The sequence below is a fragment of the Episyrphus balteatus genome, chromosome 4 (genome assembly GCF_945859705.1).
Source record: "Episyrphus balteatus chromosome 4, idEpiBalt1.1, whole genome shotgun sequence".
Lineage (NCBI taxonomy): Eukaryota > Metazoa > Arthropoda > Insecta > Diptera > Syrphidae > Episyrphus > Episyrphus balteatus.
Genome location: NC_079137.1, coordinates 21,845,043 through 21,868,353, shown reverse-complemented (window position 1 = coordinate 21,868,353; position 23,311 = coordinate 21,845,043). Strand labels below are relative to the sequence as shown.

The following is a 23,311-nucleotide window of genomic DNA, read 5'->3' as shown; positions in this document are numbered from 1 at the left end:
TAATGTGCACCAATTTTTTGTGAATAACTCCGCTAAAAAGAATGATCTGGTGGTGAGAAATTGGGTTTAAGCCCTATCCATCCATGAAATAAAAACTGACAGTGCCTCTGTGCGCAAGGTTAGGCCCTTTTTTACGACGCTTTGACTGGAGTACAATTTCAGTTTCAAATATCATTTCTCTCCATATGAATAAGACATCTGTATAATTTATTATCTGTGCTTCTAGGTAAAATATTAAGTGGCCCAATATCTTAAAATGAGGGTTAGATATTGTATTAACTTCTTCTTCCTTTTTCTCGGCGCTGCAGCGCGCTGTTATGATCTCGATGTCGAGGGGATCATAACTATCCCACACTGAGCCAAAAAACAACGTAAAATCAATCGAAACCACTTTGAATCAATGGAAAATCACTACATTTTTAGCCTAAAGTGGAAAATGATTGAATCAAAGTAGCACACTTTAAATCTAAGTTGTTCACACATTAAAAAAAATAAAAAAAAAGTAAAACTGGCATCCGCTGGGGATCGAACCTGCTATACCTGGGTTGACAAGCTTGTGCTTTACCACTGTGCCATCTCACTTATAAAAATTTATGTGACAAACTGTAAGTTAACCATAGGACGATTTTTAGAAAATTATTGAATATATTTTTCACCATTGATTCAATTACCCCGTTTGTATGACCGATTTAAAGATCGAATTGAAACTGAATCGAAATTTCGATCCAGGTATATGGAAGTACCAGATCGAGGAATCGAATTGAAATAGAATCGAAAACACAATTTTTCTTTTAAATATATTTACAGTAAAATAGAAAAATCTAACCAAAAACAACGTGCAAGTAAAACTAGATATCATAATACATACATACAGTGAATTTGCAAATAAGAAGACAATCACACACAATTTCCACCATAAATTATATTTCGAGTATTCAATTCGTTAGGTATATATGCATATTTTCGATTCGATTCAACTCTCCGAGTCGGATCGGATCGACAAATCCGGATTCAATTCGATTCAGGTATATATAGACCTAAATCCTGATTCAATTCGGATTCAAATCGCCACACAAACGGGGTAAATGTAGAACGGATTAAAAATTACTATGCGTTTTTTCTCTGGGTGCACGTATCTGCTTCACACTAGTGATCCGCCTGTGGGGTTCGCCGGGTTGACCTCAGAAATCGGCTGCAAACCTCCCGGTTTTGTATTGGTTCATTTCTAAGGCTAACTGAATGCTGGTGTTTTTGCATTTGCTTGTACCATTACCATTTGTACCATTTGCTTGTACCATTGTATAACAATCCTATTAATTTGATCTTTTATCACAAACTGCACAATTTTTTTTAATTCTTTTACTTATGCACCTCACTCCTTCAAAACAATAATTTTAGTCGAGTCAAATTAGGCATAAAATATGTAAAATCTCGGAATCCAGGGAAAGTCGATGAATCTGTAAAACGAGTATAGGGCTGCATTTTTAAAGGTTCAAATAAAAAAGTTAAAAAAATAAATTTCACCGCTCTAGATTACAACAGTTTTTATGGACCGTTTACTGTCATTCCGTATGAAAGCGTTCAATCGGAATTGCTGTCTCATTTTAGATTTTGCTCAAACTTTTTAGGGATGTTCTCTAGGACTCTAAGGAAGCAAATCCATGATGATTTAATTTTATGTTGCGTGGTTTCCCCGCTACCCGCTATCGAACTTTTGGAAAACGTCAGTTTCATGTTACTATAGTTTTGGGTCTATTGAAGACGCAACATTTAACCCTTTTATAATACAACCTTATACTCGTTTTGCAAATTCATCGACTTTCCCTGGATTCCGAGGTATAAAGATAATTTGACTCCACTATTTGTATGAAAATTCAATGAAAAATAAAAGCAAGCTCTTTGAGTTTGTCATTAATGGGATAACTTAATTTAATTTAAAATTAAATTTTCCATGGTAAATATAATTAGTTTGTTTTTTTATTTTTGATCTTCATAGTATGTATAATATTTGTATGCAGTTCAAAAAATTGTATACATTTTCCATGTGGTGCAATGGTACCATTTCAAGAGTGTTCTTTTCCGCTAAAGAAAACACCCTTTAACCCGAAATATTTTGGTGGACATATTTTATTATTTTTTTCTTTGGTACCTATGTATATCAAACGTCCTTACAAAATTTTATCAGTCTACCACTTTTTTTTAAAGAACAATTGGTAATATTCTGATTCTTGCTCTTTAAGTAAAAGACTATTCATAAAGAGTCCAATCAGTGGCGTACGTTGAGTCGCCACCCGGGGCCCCGGGGCAAGACTAAATTTTGATATTTGGGGGCCCCTTATGGCTGTATGGCTTATTTATTTTTAGGTTTATTTTTATGTTTTAATTTGTTCGTAATGGTCTAAGAGCCGGCAGCATATTTTTGCAGTTTTGATATAACCGAAATTCGAGTGTGCACATATCTAGATATGCACCACAGTATGTCAACGGAACAAGTCTGGCAGTGATCTTTTTCAGCTTTCCCTTGCCAGACGCATCCAAAGTGCAGCAAAAAATCAATTTTTGGCGTTTTGGTATAACCGAATGAATGATACACAAAAAAATTATAAAAAATCCCCTGATTTTAAAAAATGTGGGTACCGCAAGTTTCTTTTTCAGCTTTCCCCCCGCCAGACCGCTTTAAAGCATTTTTAAGTGCATTTTTCTAATAAAAACCCTGATTACTTATTTTCTGTTAGGTATAACCGTATGATGGTAACAAATTAATATTCTATGTCTATTCCAGGTCTAGAAAATATAATTTTAAGCCAGCTATTTTTCAGCCTTCCCTCTACCAGACGCATCCAAAGTGCAGTCAAAAATCAACTTTTGGCGTTTTACTAGGTATTACCCCAATAAATGATACACCAAAAAATCATAAAAAATCCCCTGATTTCGAATCTGTGGGTACCGCAAGTTTCTTTTTCAGCTTTCCCCCCGCCAGACCGCTTTAAAGCATTTTTAAGTGCATTTTTCTACGTTTTTACGTTGGTAAATGACGTTAACACGCACACATTTATAGATTCACGACATTCACCACTCATCGGACACGAACACAACGATAGGTTCACGACATTCACCACACCTCGCAGCTTGTAGGCAAACGTCAGTTGACTGCCGAGTTTCCAGTCTTGGTATTTTTTGTTTATGCTCAATACTACGGGAAAGTACGGTATCTCCCAAACAGGTTTTTCCATAGAAAAAACACCTAGTTTCTGTTTTTTTCTTATAAAATTGAAATAATATTTTTTTGTTTAGAGTAACCATATGATGGCCAAATATTAACTTTCTCTGCCTTTTCCTGATTTAGAAAATGTAAGTTCAAGCCAGTTTTGTTTCAGCCTACCCTCTGCCAGACGCCCTAAAAGGTATCTCAATAGTACGGGAAAGTTAGATTTTGCTATATGGGGCATGGGGGTCTGGGAAAAAATCCGAAATGCATTTTGACTTGCCCCATATAGAAAAATCTAACATTCCCGTACTATTGAGATACCTTTAAGGGCGTCTGGCAGAGGGAAAGCTGAAAAATATATGGCTTAAACTTATATTTTCTAAACCAGGAATAGACATATAATTTTAATTTGTTACCATCATACGGTTATACCTAACAGAAAATAAGTAATTAGGTTTTTTATTAGAAAAATGCACTTAAAAATGCTTTAAAGCGGTCTGGCGGGGGGAAAGCTGAAAAAGAAACTTGCGGTACCCACAGATTCGAAATCAGGGGATTTTTTATGATTTTTTGGTGTATCATTCATTCGGTTATACCAAAACGCCAAAAATTGATTTTTTGCTGCACTTTGGATGCGTCTGGCAAGGGAAAGCTGAAAAAGATCACTGCCAGACTTGTTCCATTGATATACTGTGGTGCATATCTAGATATGTGCACACTCGAATTTCGGTTATATCAAAACTGCCAAAATATGCTGTCGGCTCTCAGTCTATATACTTACTTAAAATTCCTATCATAAAAGTAGTAAATACTTGTACTAGGGGCCCCCAAAATTTAATATTTTGAGACCCCTAAAATACATTTTTTTTGGCTTAGAATTGATAGTTCTTGGGGCCTCTGTTCTGAAGTAATATGTACCAGGTACATTGTACCTACATGTAAATATTTGATTTTCCATCATCAAACATACATTTTTTATTGTGGGGCCCCTGAAAAATTAGTTTTGGGGCCCCCGAAATTAAATATTTAAAGGCCCCTAAAATAAAAATTTTTGAAGCTTAGAATTGATAGTTTTTGGGGCTTCTGTTCTGAAGTAATAAATACATATTTGATTTTCCATCATCAGACATAATTTTCTTTTATTTTGGGGCCCCTGAAAAATTATTTTCGGGGCCCTCAAAATTAAATATTTAGAGGCTCCTAAAATAAATTTTTTTTTAGCTTTGAATTGATAGTTCTTGGGGCCTCTGTTCTGAAGTAATATGTACACATTTGATTTTCCATCATCAAACATAGTTTATTTCTTTTGGGGCCCCTAACAAATTATTTTTATGGCCTCAAAATTAAGTGCTTAGAGGCCAGTGTTGTTCCTCTACGCGTTGACTTTGATTGTCTACATTTCTTCGTAGACAATTGTGTCAAAAATGTAGACAATGTCGACAATGTAAACAATGAAGTCGACAATGTAAATAAAGAAGACAATTCGTTTCAATCTGTTAATCTTGATGGTTGTTTCGGGTGGTTTATATCAATTGAAGGGTCCAGGGGAAAAACGGCACATGTCCACTTTTTGTCAAAAATAAACTAATGACGAGGTCTTGTACACAGAGAAAAATATGACCCGCTAAAAACTAACAGATTGCCATATTGTTTTACCGTCCATACATTTCATAAGGAAATCTTATTAAAATCAACGATTAATAAGGTTTTTTTAAGGAGATTTCTTATTATTTTTATAGAGAAAATCTTATTAAAATTTGACTGAAAAGTTGATTTTTTTTGCAACTTAGCACTAGAACAAAAATCGCGATCAATGTTTTCATGGCAGGTTGGTTCAGGTGGTAAGGTGGGCGACTAATGATTTGAAGTCTCCAGTTCGATTCCCAGCCTGGTCATCGTTTTTTTTATATGTTTGCAGATTTTAAAACAATAAGAAAATCCGATTGTTTTAATAAGGTTTCCTTATTGGATGAAAACCATAGAGAAATCTTATTGTTTTTGTTCTATTTTATGTGGTCTATTTTTCTCTGTGTAGTATTTACTGAGCACTGTCTGATGGCATCATTACTTTAAGAAATTAAATTTAAGCCTGGACAAAAAATACTAAATAACTGACGTGCCTTTAGTACTAAGTGCGTTTTTCTTATGGCTCTTGATATTACCCGGGTAATACCCGTTTCAATAAATACCCGGGTACCTGGGTACCCGAATATGCGGGTATTACCCGAATGTGCGGGTGCCCGGGCTTTTTAAGTAGCGGGTACCCGAGAAACCGGGTAACGTGTTCTTAATAGCATAAAATAAGGGAAAATATCAGAGAAATCTAGTTTAATTTATTTATAAGTAATTAGTCGTTCATAAGAAAAATTCGTTTTGAAAAATATGAGCCTTTAAAAAATTACCCATAACAAACACGGTTTAAACTTAAACAATAAAAATTGTTACGTTTTTATAAAATTAATTTTCTATTTCTCAAAAGAACCATATATGCGTTGGTAAGGTTTTAACATAAAAAGTTTATTTTGAAGAAAGTTGTTTCTTTCCGTCATAAGAATACATATTACACTTTGATGTTTCTTATAAGCGTTGTGCATTGTATTCTGATTTCTGATACGCGAATGTTACATAATCTCATCAATGCTCACGAATGTACACATCCCAACTAGCACAACAGCTTCTGTAAATTGAAATCTTCCAGGTTCTACTTTTTATACAGCTTGTATTGAGCTTGCTTCAAAATTAAACTGCTTATAGAAGTTCGGACTTGTTTAACAACTTCTAATAAGTTGTTTAAATACTGTTAAAGAAACTTAAACGAAGAAAGCTGGTTTTTCGGATAAGTCTGTTTAATGAATTTATAGGAGCTTTACAGAAATTACCAAGTTTTGTATTTGATTTTTGGTTTTGATATTAAATAATCTAGCTCGGACACTTTTGGGTTTTGACATTGAATAATTTAGCTCGGACATTTTTTTGCTATTTGAACTGATTAAGTTTTTGATTTCATTAATGAATATTCTAGGATGGCCGAGTGAGTAGAGTGGTGGACTACCACCAAGCAGATACGAAGTCCGATTCCCGGGTGTGGTAAAAAATTATATGCTTTTAAAATTATTCTTAACAGATTTACTAAAAACTAATGGAATATTGTATATAATATCAGATCAAAAGATATAATTCATGATTTAAAACCTCATTTTTTGATAAAAAGCTTTAAGATAAGATCTACTTTTAACATAAGAGCAAGTACGTGTGACCCCAGTCGTGCATTTTATTTTTTTACTTCTTTGATCCTTGGTTCTTATCCCAAAAGCAAACTTTTTGCCAAGTTTCACGAGTGTAACAATTTTTGTCGGGAAGTCTGAGAATCGGCCATTCTGCCAATATGAATCTTCATATCATAAAATGGTTAGGGTGGTCCAACCAAACATTTTTTAAATATATCTTTGGAACGATTTTTATGAAATTTTGTGGGTACATCGGGTAAGTCTAAGAATCGGCCAACAACTACTAGTGGTTAGGGTTGTCCACTCAAAATTTAATTTTTAAATTTTTTTCCAACGATTTTTTTATGAATTTTTGTGTACATATCGGCTAAGTCTGAGAATCTACCAAGATTTATTTTCATAAAACTAAATGGTCCGTGACAGTATTTAAATTACAAATTTTAGTCTTAGTAATTTGAATTTTGACTGCGCATTTCATCAGTTCTATTGGAAAGTTTTATTATTTGTGGAAATAACATTGTCAAGACATAAATACATATATATATTAATCAGAAATGGACTTAATTGAAATGGGACTGCACTGAAAAAATCGGTTCGCCCAGTCGAAAGCCATGAGGTAATAAACATAAAAAAGAAATACAGTCGAATTTAGAACGTCCACCTTTTAAGAAGTTGATAGCAAATTTTAGGAGTGGATGTTTAACCCAAATGGGAGAACTATGAAGTTTTATAGCCTTATGCGTTATAATAACGAATTAAAATGCCTGGCAACTTCAAGTCCTGGCTTTATATTGTTTTCAAGGAGTTCAAAAAATTTAGTTTTTCAGCTGATATGAATAGCCTAAATTCGTAATATATCATATTCTAAATACAGGAACCTCAAGTCCGAAAACATCAATCTTGATAATGCTTTAAAGTCTATAGATTAAAAATTGCCGGTGTTGCCGTATTGTTTTTAAAAATTAAAAATAATTTTTTTTTTACAAAACCATTTTTTTTTGCTTAAATTTCATAAAACAAATGATAGCAAAAGATTCTCTAGGTAATTTAAGGAAAAATATATAAAAGGCGGTAAGGGACAATCTTCCATCGTTTGAGCGATAAATGCAATTTTCTAACATTCTGACCTCAAACACAAAAAAAATATTTTGAAAACAATGGCAACACCTACAATATTTTAAAATACATTTTAAAAAAGCCAGAAGCTCATTCTTATCTCTTAAATTTAAATCCACTAAATTTAATCAAGACTTTTTGAAAAAATGGTCCTCAAACTCAGAATTTAAAAAAAAAATGTTATTAGAAAAATTTAAAATGTATTTTTTACAAACTTTTTCTAATAAAATATGAATTTATTTAAAAAAAATTTTTGGCCATAAATATTATCAGTTGAATTTCGAACCAAAAAAGGTAAAATATATCACGCTTTTGAAAAAAAAAAATGAAAAATTACTTCAATTTCAATGGTTTTTTTTTTATTAAAACTGAATTTTTCCATTGAAATAATTAATTTTCTCAAAGACTGTGGTAAATAGGAACTTTAAATTTTTGCTATTTAACTTTCAACAGTAAGGGTTATTAAATGAATAAAAAATAATTTTATGTTTAGATGTTGAACTTTAAAAAAAAAAATAAGTTACATTCTTTTTTCAAAACTTTTATTAAAAAAAGTTCTTCGAAAATGAAATACTTTTTAATTTTTTTCATAAACCGTAATACATATCGACATTTCCTTTTATAATTGAATCATTTATTTGCAAAACATGATAAGTCCACTTTTTTTCAAAATTCGTTTTTTTGACTAAATTTGTACTCCAGGGATAACCACGTCTGTCTTTAAAATATGAAGTATCTACTCCATCTATATCCGATTTTACAGCTACGCGAAATATTTTTTTAGTATCAAAAACAGAATAAGTCCCGGACTTATCATCTTTTGAAAATAAACAACAGCTTCTTTTTGTGTAAATGGTATATTAGATTAATGGCTGAAAATCTTAAGTTTAAAGCTACTTTAAAGTTAAATAAGCAGTCCGGACATTGTATTTTATTCTCAAATACAATTGTTTGATAGACTGGGGCTAAAAGCAAAATTGCATATCCATTTAAAAACTAATTTCACATCCGTTTATTTTCAAAGTATGATAAGTCCAAAAGCGTTTTTATTTTTTATCTTTTGAGCTATCGCTCCAAAAATTAAAAACGAAACGATATTTTGTAGCTAGGCAAGAGTTCTACAGAATATGTTTTTTATAAATTTTTCTACGCATATCAAAAGAAAATAGAACGTTTTTTTCATCTCCTGAAAAATTTAAAATCATGGACTTATCATGTTTTGCAAATAAATGATTCAATTTGAAATCATAATAAATGCGGCCAAAAAAATTTGAAAATAATTGCATTTTATATTACGACCAAGTTTAAAAAACGACATGTTAAAATTTTTTCAATAATTTTTTTTTTTCAAAAATCTGAGTTCAATTACCATTCTTTCAAAAGCCGTTCATTCAATTAACTTAATTTTAATTTTACATATATTACTAAGCTTCTAGCTTTTAAAAAATGTATATTTGAATATTGTAGGTGTTGCCGTTGTGTTCAAATATTTTTTTTTGTGTTTGAAGTCAATTAATAAGAAAATTGCATCTATCGCTTGAACTATTTAAGATTGTCCCTCACGTCCATATATTTTTTTTCCTTGAATTTCCTAGACAATCTTTTGGCATCAATTAATTTATGAAATTTAAGAAAAATTTTTGAAAAAAAATTTGTTTTTGTTCACAAAAATCTTCAATTAAATTTAAAAAATCAAAACGGCAACACCGGCAATTTTTAATCTATAGACTTTAAAGTATTTTTAATTACCGACGTTTGAAAAAAAAGATCATCAAAATCTAAGCTGTTCGGCCGGGTTCCCTAATATTGCCAATTTTTGAGCTTTAGTTACTCCACTATAAAAAAGCAGTTTATTTTTTGGGGCCCCTGGGGTAACCTTTTTATTAAATCAATATATATTGTGTGGCTACCAATGCATTATACATTACACGAAATGACATAATTTGTCTCCCTTGTATCCGAAGTGATTCGAATAGGGTAAAGTGGTATAAGAGTGCGCATTTTAGACAAAACACCAAATAAAACAATAACAAAAAGAATTTAACTACTTTTTTTATATATAGTTTTTAGTTTTTAATCAAAGCAACGAAAAAAACTTAAAACTGGTAACAAAAATGTATTAATTCAATAGTTATAAACAAAATACCACATTAGGAAATTTGCGCACTCTTATACATCCTATTGTGTAAGAGTGCGCGGTTTAGTTTGTAAGAGTGCGCAGCTGCGCACAGGTGTAAGTTCGCACAAATAAAACTGCCTATCTTTAAATAAACAGAGTATTTTTCGACCTATCACTCCTTGCATGAGGAACAATCTATTTAGTCTTCGATTAATGGTTCCGAAAAAATTTCGACATTTCCTAGTTACTTCCATTCGCTTGTTTTTTGTAAAACTTGTATTTGGTTTCTTTTTGGTTAGAACTGCTTTTTCTAGCTGCTGCTTGCTGGTATATGGTCAAATGCTAGTTATTTTGAAGCCTTAGATAGCATTTACTGCACTTATAACCCGCGCACTCTTATACATCATCATGGTGCGCACTCTTACACGTTCAGACATGTAATCGAAGAATATATATGTATTTCACAATGCACTTTATGACCAATCTTACGTGTTCCTCAAATGTTTCTTTTTGTCTACTTTTCAATGTCCCATACTTTGTTTATTGTTATTTTTTGTTTTTAAGCGGAAAATTTAATTTGTTTGGCAAGAAAAATTGGAAAAAAAGTGCTAAAAAACTTAAACTTAACTAGCAAGTCTGTTTACAAACACATTTGCATGAAATTTTGACAGCAGATCAAACTCATTTAGATCTTTCCAAAATAAGTGCATTCAGTCTTACATTCCCTTTCAAACCGTAGAAAATCGCTTTGCGCACTCTTATCAACCGCGCACTCTTATACCATCCTACCCTACATTTTAATTTACTTCGTTACTCAATTTATGCTTAGGGTAAAGTCGGGTGATATGGCACCACGGGTGATATGGCACCCTTTCAATATCTCCCACTCAATTACTTCTTTTCAAAGCAAACAGAGCAAAATATAATTCACACTGATGTAAACTTTTAGTGGATGCATTCGGATCCGCAGTAACCATTGCCACTTAAATTTAAAAAAGTGAGTTCAATTTGAGCGAAAAGTTTTTTTGTGTAAAATTGTTGTACATACGTGTGGTTCCAAAAGTATTTGACGCCGAGGGTTCATTTTAACACAAAAAGAACGGTAACTGTTGTATTTTTGTGTTTGCTCATTGCAATAACTAAGCAAACGTGATTATTCGTGTCATTTGAAGAAAACAGAAGTGTAGTCAAATGGGGGATATGGCACCCAAAAACCTCGGGATATATGGCACCGGTGCCATTTCCCCCGCATCTACTTTTGAACCTGACAATTGTAATTACAAAAAACTTTAGCAAACCAGGCCAAGTGGACTAAAACCCAGATCACAGCAGCCGTTGGAGCTGCTGAATGTCAAAAAAAAGCAGGACCTTCATACTTCACTACATTAAAAAGGCTTAAATGACCAGAGTCTAAAAGTTTGCCAAATAGCTCTGAGATTGGCTGAAAAGTGCGGAATAAGGCAGCAATCACAATGTCACTTTTGATCTCATGATTCGTGTACGTCTTTCAACAACACATGCAACAAGTGTCACATAAAATATCAAGAAGAAATAGGGTGCCATATCACCTTCGATTATGTGCCATATCACCCTCCATTTTTTCAGTCATATTTTTTTTAATGTTTTTTATTTTTACAAAAAATAATAGTGGAGTCAAATTAGCTTTATACCTCGGAATCCAGGGAAAGTCGATGCATCTGAAAAACGAGTATAGGGCTGCATTATAATAGGGTCAAATAAGAAAGTTAAAAAAAAAATTTCACCGCTCTCGATTACAACAGTTTTTATAGACCGTTTACTGTAATTCCGTATGCAAGCGTCAATCGGAATTGCTGTCTCATTTTAGATTTTGATCAAACTTTGTAGGGATGTTCTCTAGGACTGTAAGGAAGCAAATCCATGATGATTTAATTTTAAGTTGCGTGGTTTCCCCGCTACCCGCATTCGAACTTTTTCAGAAGGTCATTTTTATGTTATTATAGCTTTGCGTCTACTAAAGATATCTTTTTGTTTGAAACGCCATGTTAAAGCTTAAGAGTAGTAATTTTTGAATATATATCAAAAAATTACGTAATAATTATCCCTGAATTAAAATAATTTTTGAAAAACTGGTAATTTTGCTGATTTTTCATGGTTTTTGACTGGCTCCAGAACCTTGGCTATTATATGTAGGAAGCTTATACTTACCAAATATTAAATATAGATACTTTTCAACAAAATAAATCTAAAATGAACACGATGGCTGTACTCCTTATGCAAAAATTTTAAGTTCAAAGTTTTGAGTTTTTTGAAAAAATATTTTTTTATACTATGATTTTTTACGATTTGACTAAAGATAGAAACATGAAACTAACAGTGTGTTAAGTTGAAACTTTTAACTTTAAGTCCTCTAAAAAAAATTGTGTTATTTTCATATCTTCTTAGTGTACCGCTTGTTTGAAAATTCGCAAAAATGCTAAAAAGCCAAAAAAACCCTACTTAAGGCTATGATTGCACTATGTTTGACATAAGACAGAAGCATGAAATTAATAGTATATTTAGTTCGTACTCTTAGCTTAACACACTGTAAGTTTCACATTTCTTCGTTTAGTCAAATCGTAGAAAATGACAGTATAAAAATTAGCTTTTTTAAAATACTCTATACTTTGAACTTAAAATTTTTACATAAGGAGTACAGCCATCGAGTTCATTTTAGATTTATTTTGTTGAAAAATATCTATATTTAATATTTGGTAAGTATAAGCTTCCTACATATAATAGCCAAGGTTCTGGAGCCAGTCAAAAACCATGAAAAATCAGCAAAATTACCAGTTTTTCAAAAATTATTTTTAATTCAGGGATAATTATTACGTAATTTTTTGATATATATTCAAAAATTACTACTCTTAAGCTTTAACATGGCGTTTCAAACAAAAAGATATCTTTAGTAGACGCAAAGCTATAATAACATAAAAATGACCTTCTGAAAAAGTTCGAATGCGGGTAGCGGGGAAACCACGCAACTTAAAATTAAATCATCATGGATTTGCTTCCTTACAGTCCTAGAGAACATCCCTACAAAGTTTGATCAAAATCTAAAATGAGACAGCAATTCCGATTGACGCTTGCATACGGAATTACAGTAAACGGTCTATAAAAACTGTTGTAATCGAGAGCGGTGAAATTTTTTTTTTTAACTTTCTTATTTGACCCTTTTATAATGCAGCCCTATACTCGTTTTTCAGATGCATCGACTTTCCCTGGATTCCGAGATTTTACAAATTGTATGTCTAATTTGACTCGACTATAACAAGAAATTATCTTTGAATTACACTTATGTACCTATTTTGTATTTAAGAAATAGTTTTAAAATAAATGTGCCTTTGTTTGAAATAGATATCTTCTTTATTTCTCAAGTAATAACGAAAAACGAAAATGGGTGCCATATCCCCCGACTTTACCCTACAGTTTCCTTCTCTGCATTGTCTCCAGTGGGGGCCCTGGGGTCGGTCGGGGGCCCCGGGGCGCCGCCCCGCTTGCCCCAAGGGAGTGTACGCCCCTGAGTCCAATAACTTTTTACATGATGGTCGAGACATTTTAGTATTAATTTTATTCAAACGGGCTTTAAGAAATACCTCGAAATCATGATATGCAATAAAGCAAGTGCAACACAGAAAAACTCTTGTACCTACCCTTCCTGATGGAATACAAGGTGGCCCAATATCTCAAAATAACTCTTATATTGAGTACTACCAATGATGTAAATTTTATGCTTTTATCACAAAGTGCACGTTTGAGCTGTTTATTAATGCTAAGCCGCCTCACTAAATAGTTTTATATGTATTTTCTTATTTTAATTCTTCTGAAAAATCATGTTTTTTTTAGTTGTTAAGCGATTCACTTACGATTTCATTATCTGTCAAATAAATTTTCTTGGATGTTAGTTAAAAATTTTTATGTTATCTCGAAAACTGAATCATAGGTGAATTAAAAGCCCACACACGGTACTACCCTCTCTAATCAATCGCATACTACCTCTTGTTTTCCATCATCAGCATTCGACCGTGCGATATGGGTACAGCGGATACTTTGGTGCACACATACGATAGGTACATTTATCGAATGCGGTTCAAATTTTGTACGATAATTGTACCGTGTATTCCATGCTTTACACTATCATTCTTAACTTGCGATTTGGATTGCACAAGGCTTTTAATTCTCGACTTTGCAATTCCAGTTCTTCTTGAAGTACACAACAATGGAGGTATCTTAAACGAATGCAATATATGGGCGAGTCCTTGGTTTTGCTTTCTAAGATGATCGATTTCTTGTTTAAGATTTCTAACATCATCTTTTGTGGCCATATTAGCCAAGGATACCTGGAGCGAGTTGTCGATTATACTCTTGATTTGTTGAAAAACCGATTGAGACATAGAAGGCATGTTTTGACTATGTAACTTTTAGTAACTTGCTGCGAATGTTAAGCTTTGTACCCCAGGCTCCTCCACCCTTTCAGGGGTGTTGCCTTCTGCGAGGAATTGACAAAACCTTAAAGAAATCATTGTCATTGACTTGGCGATGAATAAAATGTGCATCCCTTCCTTTTTTGAAAATTATATAGAATGGTTGAGAGTTAATAGATAGTTACAGAGGCGGAAGGCGGATTAACAAATTTTTTTTATTCATATCTGGCTTAGAAAGTGTACCTCTCATACAAATTTTTCAAGTTATAGCAAATTACTTGGAAACGGCTCTAACGATTTTGATTTAACTTTGCAGACGTAATACTCAAAGCAATCTCAAAAAAGTCAAATAACAAAAAAAATTTTTTTCATTTTATAAAATTTTACCCTAATTTTAATTCAACGAGTTTAAGTTCCGCATTAAAATGATGGGTTGCCCGAAAATCCAGGAGTCGCTTCGGTTAAGCCACGCTCGAGTGTATGGGGGATGTGGACAAAAATCAGAATATAAAAATTTGTGTTTCTTTGAATACGAAAACCTTAAGAAACACATATTTATGGTATATTTCATCAAAGTAATGATAAATTTCACAAAAAAACAATAGATATTCAAATAATATCGAATGAGAGTCAACTCTGCAGGCAAAATTCCTTAAAAAAAGTCCAACTTTTTTTTTAATGCTAGATTCCAACAAAAACAAAAAAAAAATCACGTAAAAGAACATTACAAAAGTGCAATTATGTAAATTCCCCGATATTTTGTAACAAAATATTTTGAAAGGCACTTTAGCACTTTAAAACAAACTCATAAAGCACCAAATTTAAAATTTTACAATTTAATCCAAAAAGTCCTTGTTTTATAGTATTGAAAATTTACAAAAATGTAAATATGTTAAAAATGAGCAATTATGAGCAAAAAAGTAGAAATATAAGGGACCTTGTGGCAAACAAGATTCTGCTACAGGTTGCTGATGTAAATTTTGTTTTTGAGTCACAAAAAACAGAATTTTTTTGGTAAAATTTTTTAAATACTAATTTCACTTTACAAAAACAAACTGACATACACACGTGATCTATAGGTATTCATTTTGATAATTAAGAAAAAAAGTCAAGAACATTTGTTTTTACTTAAAAAAAAAATGATAAACATCAATTTGAACCTAAGCTTGAATAATCAAAATATCATGAAAAACACCACTAATCTTTTTGAATCTTGTATTTAAGCATTGAAAAACTGTGTATAAGCCCTTCATGTGAAGCACTGGTTTTTCATCATATAATGGACTTGACTTTTTTACTTTTGTCCACTGGTCAACGCACTGTGCACAGGTTTGTTCTTAACATCATGAAAATCTTGGGTAAAATCACAATGTCGCGTCATTAAAATCACGGGTTTCCCCGATAAACGATCATTCCGAAAACATTCCGAATTACGTTGGAAAAATTACATATCTCTACTACTTGAAGAAAGGGTCGCTGCTGTACGATTGTGTTTTTTTATTGCTAAAATCAATTTCTAATCACGTATTGTTTTGGCAAAATCTTCGGTAGCAAGGAAAAAAATAAATCATGGAACGTGTCGTTTAAAGCACGGGTTGGCCACTAAAACCAAGGGTAGAATTAGTTTGGTTAAATTAATGATTTGGTTTAGGGCTGATGATTCGACCCGGGTATTATGCTACCCGGGTACTCGGTTACCCGGGTAGCTTGTACCCGGGTACTCGGTTACCCGGGTAGCTTGTACCTGGATAGTAAATTACCCGAGTACCCGGGTACCCGGATAAAATGGCTATTACCCGGGTAAACGAAATTAACCGGGTGCCCGGGTAACCGGGTAGCCAAATATGCAAATAAAAACAATTATATTACTATCTTTATCACTTTTTCAAAAGCATTTTACTAGTCGTGGAAAAATATTTTGTTAAAGTAGGTAGCAATACCGATAAAATCAAACAAAAATAAATTGCACGACTGGGGTCGCACGTACTTGCTCTTATGCTTAAAGTAACTATAATGTTAAAGCTATTTATTCAAGAAATTTAAAATTTGATATTTTGAAGAAATTTCATAAGTAGTATAAAAAAATTAAATCTGTTTTTATAAATAATTAAACTCCGTTTTAAATTATCTTAAAAAAAAAAAACAAATATGCCATTTTATTTCTTGTATAAAAAGGTATTTTTAGGAAAAATTTTTCGAAAATTGTAGGAGCGGTTTTTTTAAAAAATAAATTTTTATATATAAAAATTTTTTAACATTTTTCAAAAAAAAGTTGGTATGCCATTTTGAAGAAATAATTAATTTACACATGAAAACTAAATTTCAAAATTTTTCATTGATCCGTTTTCAAAATATTGATTTTTCAAAAAAAAATTTTGAAATATTTTTTAAAAATCCAAAAATGCGTTTTTTGAAAATTTTCTAAAATTTTAATATTATCTTTACTTACACACTTTTGTATAAAAATTTTCATTTAAATCGGGTTAATGTTGTACGAGATATTCAGAAACGAAAAAAACCGTTCTATGACAGGTACCGTTAATAACGGTACAAAAAATATTTTTTTTATTTAAAAAGTTGGCTCTTATGTGTAGTACTAAACACAAAAATTTTAATCAAAATCGTTAGAGCTGTTTTTGAAAAAAATTTACTTTTCTATTTCCGTTATATGGCAGGTACCGTTAGTTTTGGTCATAAAAAAAAAATTTCAATTTCCCCTCTAGGGAATCACCAAAAACTGCTAACTACCAAGTTTGAAGAAAATCACTTCACTCGTTTAGGGTGCAGCTCCAGATAGAGACAGACACACAGACAGACAGACAGACAGACAGACAGAATTGCCAGACCCACTTTTTTGGCATTCTCCATCATCGTAATGTCATGTAAAATTGTTATCTCAAGTTCGATTTTTTTTACGAATCCTAAACTTGCCCTATAGTACCTATATCGCAAGTAAAAATCACAAAATTATATATACACTAGCCAGTTCGTAGCCTTCAACCAGTAGTAGGACTGGCATGTAATGGGTTGTTAGTAGGAAAAGGGAGAATGCATTCACCCCTATAACGTAATTCGTTTATACTAACACGACGACGCACGGGCGTAGAGCGAAGGGGACTGCCAAGATAAATTTCTAATTTAAGAGAAATTGTAACTCCCAGACCAAGTAATTTTAGTATACAAACGACTTACGTAATAGGGGGATTTTCTCATGCAAAGTATGGGCAAAAGGCGCAGATGCCGATTACTAGTTAAGGGGCGGCGAACTTGCTGTTTTAGTCTAGAATATGGAATGTGCAATGACTAATGAGAGAAAATATTCATTGGAAAATTTTTTTACAGAATTCTATCTGCCAGACATCAGAAAGTCGTCATGGAAAAATCTTTCTGACTTCTATGAGGTGAACAGATCGGTCAAACAATTTGCCGCCCCTATAATCTGCCACCCTAGGCTCCAGCCTGCTCAGCCTTCTGGTAAATCCGCCTCTGGATAGTTACTCAAGCATCGCTGCTTCATGGGGTGTCGGTCGTGTTACAAATTAATTTTAATATAGTAGTACTTAGCCCAGTTAAATTCTGCATTGTAATCCAAAAAACGTAATTGCTAAGAATAAACAAAAATATATGAACGTTATGGATTTTTATTGGTAACTCAGTACTGAGCTCAGTTAAATTCTGCATTGTAATCAACAAAAATAATTGCTTAGAATAAACAAAAGTATAATTTTCATTATGGTTTGCAAAGTTAATATTTTGCTAAATTTATACATTTTCAGTGTATGGAGTATACTTACTTGCGTAAATAATAACCACTTAAACACGTATAAAGCCAAATTTCCATTCGCAATTTTAAGTTTATTATTGTATGAATTTATCATTTATTCTGAGAAAAAAGAAAGTTGTCTCTAGGGACCGGGGAGGTTGTCGACGTAAGCGCGTCTTCAACTTCAACTCCAAATATGGAGCATCATCGAATAATCGTTTGCTTTTCCATTTAAAATTGCTTACAATGTTGCCTCGGCTGTCCGGTCGACAGCATCAGAGTTGTATCGCAGTAGTATAGAAATCATAGACGCGAACGAGTTTTTCCAGATTAAGTTGCTGTTTCTAGTTCTGTTGTCGCATGAGTTAAGCTTCGAAGAGATTCACACCGTTCCGGCACAAAATGATTATCAGTTACATTCCAGATGAGCTTCATCCTGGTAACGTATATAAGTTCTTGTAGAATTTTATTGGTTTGCATATTCTTAAAAATGTGTACAATTTCTTAAAGTCGATGCGAATTGTACGCTTTCATTTGGATTCGTGGCAGAAATGTGGTTCAGTGAGTCCTAGTCCAATATCATCGCCGTCTATTCAAATTTTGTCGCCGCATGTACTGAGACGCCAGCGTCCGCCGAGCGTTGAAGATATGTCGTCAACATCATCGACTTCTGAATCCACCAAGAATAAACGTATCAGCAGGGACAAAATAAGGAATCGTTATCCACAAGTTGTAAAGAAACTCTCAATGCTGTGCAGTGATTTTATAGCCGAACATGTTAGTTTTTCTATTTGAGTTATTATATTTTGTATACGTGAGTGCAAAAGTGGTTTAACCTTATAGGCTCTTCCAAACGAATGCTTAGTAGCGAAGTATCGCGTTCTTCTGTTTTAGTTACACAGCATCATATCTCATATGAGACGTTGTCGGTAGTACTTTTTTGTGATAATATATCGTTCGGTTGTTCCTGTTGGTTTTAGGGAGCCATTGTGTGATATAAATAAAAACTAGTAAATGCTTCTTTTTTTACATAGTTCTATATAGTAGAGTAACTAAAGCTCAAAAAATGGAAATATAAGGGAACCCCGGCCGAACAGCTCCGATGTTGATGATCTTTTCTTTCAATAATCTGTTATTAAAAATACTTTAACCTCTATAGGTTATAAATTGCCGCTATTGCCTTGATTGTATTGATTTTTTAAATTTAATTGAAGATTTTTGAAAACAAAAAATTTTTGTTTTCAAAAATTTTGCCTAAATTTCATAAATTAATTGATGCCAAAAGATTGTCTAGAAAATTAAAAGACAAAAATATATAGGAGTGAGCGACAGTCTTCCATCGTTTAAGCGATAGGGGCAATTTTCTCACAAATTGACTTCAAACACAAAAAAAATGTATTTGAACACAACGGCAACACCTAAAATATAAAAACATACATTTTTAAAAAGATAGGAAGTTATTACTATTTTTAAAATAACAATTAAGTTAATTGAATGCAGTGTTTTTGAAAAACTGGTCCTCAAACTCAAAATTTTGAAGAAAAAAATTATTGAAACAATTTTAACAAGTCGTTTTTTAAATTTGTTGTAAGCCCATGGGCGGCGAGCACCCCAGACATAGTAAGAAAAATTCTCAGGTAAGTTTTCAGGTGTTATCAATAAAAAAAGTTGATCAATTCAGGGTTAATCCAATACCTACTGTATCAATTTATTGTATCCTTATTTAAGTCTGAATATTTAAAAAATAAGAGCCGAATGGTTAATGTTTCATAAATTAATTTATCAACAAGTCCAGCCACATAAAAACAGAACATAAAGAGGTTTTTTAAGAATAAAAGTAGTTTTGGTTTTTTGTTAATTTCTCGAAAAAGATTAGATATTTCTGAATACGGTTTTCTGTTTTTGTTTAAGAACAAATAAGAGCATCGAATTTTATAACCTAAGTCAGTACATAATTACATAAAATTTTGAAAAAAAAAAATAGTTTGAAAATTTTGATTTTGAAAATTAATTTTTCAAAAACTGTACCATAAAATGGCTTTATTAAAATTTTTGTAAAAGACTAGGTTTTTATCTTTACCAAAAGGTATATTACGTTATTGTAGGTGTAACCGTTGATTTTTAATAATTTTTTTTTTCAAATCAAGTCAATTTTTTTTTTTAATTGCCTCTCTCCGCTAAACGAAGGGGAATAGACCCCCCTCCCCTCCCCTCCCATACGATTTTTTCTTGTCTCGACCCAACCTATACGCTACAGATTTTTGGCACATTACTCCTGAATCACCCTGTATATAGGGGAAGTGGGGGCAAGACCGCCCCTTTAGTGTTTGATTGTTTTAAACACCAGTAAGAAACAACATTTAATTAAAATAAAGTCTTTATTCAGTAAGTTAAAATTAATCGTAACTCTGCGGCGTCTCAATTGAACTTGGTAAAGCTTACAGACGTGATCGATCATACTAAAAGGCACCTTTTTTATATTGCAAGTGTTGCCAATTTTACCTTTTTTCATACAACATAGTACAAAAACGGTCTTGCTCCCATAGGCGGTCTTGCCCCCACTTCCCATATTTATGTATTTCTCAAACGATGAAAGATTGTCCCTTACTCCCTTATATCTTTTTCCCTTATAATACAGTCAAATAAGGTGGAAAAAGGGGTAAACCTCGGAATGAACGCTAATAGAAATTTTTTTTGCTCAATACCTTCGTTTTGGCATTCCATAACGTACCTCAAAAGTCTAGAAAAATCTCATGTCCGTAAGTCGTGATTTTGAAGGTCAAAGTGCGAAATGGAGATTTTCAAAATTAGCAAAAATAGACATGTGATACATGATTTCAAGGTATTTTTTAATGCCAAAAAATCTAAAATCAATACAATCCCACGTCTCTGAAAAAAGTTATACCTGTTTTTCATCTGTCAACCCATATTATTATAACACTTGCTAACTTACTACCAAAAAACCCTTAAAAGTTATGGTAGCGGAACCAAATTTTGCATGATAGTTCTTATGTTCATTATCATTAAGAATCAAAACAATAGAATGCAAAAAACATTCATATCTATGACAAAATGGTAATTTTTGAAAAGGGGAAATTTTGGGATATGCACTAAAAAACATCCTGGTACAATCTTGGAATTAGTGCTAATAGGTAGGTACATTTCTATGTTTGTTTGCATATTCTATAACTTATGTCAAAAGTCTAAAAAAATCTCATGTCCGCAAGTCCTAATTTTCCAGGTTAAACTAAAGTAAGGTGCAGATTAAAAAAAAAAATAATAAGAACACTTTAGATTCTTATATGTATACCAACATAAACCCATATGATTTCAAGGTATTTTTTAACGATGATTCCAACAAAGCCTACAAACAAATCAATCTGACCATCCCTGAAAAGTAAAGTACCTTATTTATGTTGATCTGACACAAATATCTGAAGTGTAGTTTTTCAATTTTTCAAAATCTTCACCTTATCTTCAAACCAGAAAAATTATCACTTGCGGACATGAGATTTTTTTAGACTTTTGACATAAGTTATAGAATATCCAAACAAACATAGAAACCAAAAAATTAGCCTATTAGCACTAATTCCAAGATTGTACCAGGATGTTTTTTAGTAGGCTTGTGTAGTTCGCCAACAAACTAGTTCTATGAACTAGTTCATCTTGGTGAACCAGTGAACTTAGTTCACTTACTTAGTTCAATATAGTTCGCGAATAGCAAAAAAGATTTTTTCAACAAACTAAACAGCAACCTAGAACAGTCGTAATATGACATTACAAATTTCGACAGACGTTTAAAGAATAGGGGTTCAGAAACCAAAGTGCATATGAAATTGCATCAAATTCTTTGTGGGGCGAAATCAGTTTTTTTGCTCTACCTCAAGATTTAGATGTAAAACAAAAAGCACAAGGTCGCTTGTGCTTGTGCCAGTATCAGCGTTTCTTCTTCAAGCACCACTTATTCTTATTTCTGAGCAAGAATAAAAAACAAGTAGCATCTTGGTCCTTGCATTACTAGGATTTTGATTTATTGAAAGCAAAACGAACTTCTTCTAGACTTTCGTCAGGAACCAGAAAGCTCGACAAGTATATGAACGAAATTAAAAATAAAATATGAATGTATGTAGGGCCAATGTGGGTAAATGTAAACAATTTCATGTCTTTTTTCTTTTTTCTTTTGACTTTAGATTTTAATATGTTTTCACGGAACAACTTGACAGGTATCTTCAAATGATTACAATTTATAAATATAAACAAATGTTTCCAAAATTGTTTAAATTACTGTCAAATATGGCATGTTTACAAATACCCCACCATGTTTGTTTTTTTTTTACAAATTCGGGGTAAATGTAAACAGTGGTTTAAAATTTAGAATTTCCTCTTTATGATATGGATAAGCTCTGCAACTCTGAAAGTCATATTTTTTTTTTACGTCAAAGACCGATTTTGCAACATCATATACTGAAAATGATGGTGTTGGCTACTTTAAAATGTGACTCCGTCACTTCGTGGCACTTTAGCCATAGTAATTAACTAAAAATACTTTATTTTTATTAAAACCAATAATTTCAGCGAAAATATATGTTTACATTTACCCCCAGAATACATTAGGTGTGTTTTTTATTACCACCGCACAGTGGTTCCGTAGTAGGCCATAGGCCGAAATATCGATGTCAATATAATGACGTCATTTTTCGTTATATTTGTTATAAAAAGCCTATTCTTTAAGATAGCATAACAGACATTTTAAGAAAATAACGGAACTTTTCATATCGACCATGAAAAGTTGTCGAAAAAAGTCTGATTTCAATGCTTTATTTTTGGTCCCGAATCAACTTAAACTTTTAAGTGCATTTTTCGGTTAAAATTATTTTTAAAGTTTTTTTTTGTTATGGAACTTAAAGTTGAAGGTATGTTCTTTATTTAAAGAGTTTACAATTCTATTTTATTTAAAATTTTCAATAAAAAACAGACTAGAAAAGGACAGGTTCAAATTCCATACTTTTGTTTTTCTTCTCACTTTACCGAAACTTTTAACTATGTTGTCATCAATATAAATACATGATTCATATACATAAATTTTCTCTAGCACGTGTAGTTTCTTAAACAATTGAATCTGTCTGCGAATAAGTGCGACGGGCTACGACTGACTCTTTCACACTCATTGTTTCAATTTTACCCATATTTCTCATATTTAAAACTTTTTCAAAAATTTTTTTTTTTTGAGTTTTTATGTTTTCCTTAAGTTTTTGCACATATTTTTATAAAAATATATGATATTAAGCAAGCTTTAAATCTGAAATGTAACATAAAAATTATGACTGAAATTGAAAAAAAAAACCAATAAATAATTTAAAAAAATAACTTATCATTTGTTTGTACATTTTGTTATTAAATATATACAAGATTTCTTTATAAAACAATTGTTTTTAA

General features: G+C 32.1%; 2 protein-coding genes across 8 annotated transcripts in view; one reads left to right on the top strand and one right to left on the bottom strand.

Annotated features, from left to right (window-relative positions):
* LOC129918438 (YLP motif-containing protein 1-like) overlaps positions 1 to 23,311 on the bottom strand; it is a 239,962-nt gene that overhangs the window by 23,740 nt on the left and 192,911 nt on the right. The window lies entirely within an intron of this gene.
* LOC129918434 (unconventional myosin-XV) overlaps positions 1 to 23,311 on the top strand; it is a 261,312-nt gene that overhangs the window by 132,106 nt on the left and 105,895 nt on the right. Inside the window, exon 1 of one of the 5 annotated variants that reach the window (XM_055998955.1) lies at positions 17,730 to 18,652. The exons of the other annotated variants lie outside the window; for them this stretch is intronic. Within the exon in view, the coding sequence (XP_055854930.1) occupies positions 18,389 to 18,652 (264 nt within the window). The 5' untranslated portion in view covers positions 17,730 to 18,388. Of the gene's footprint in view, positions 1 to 17,729; positions 18,653 to 23,311 lie in introns of those variants that run through there. 5 annotated transcript variants of the gene reach the window in all.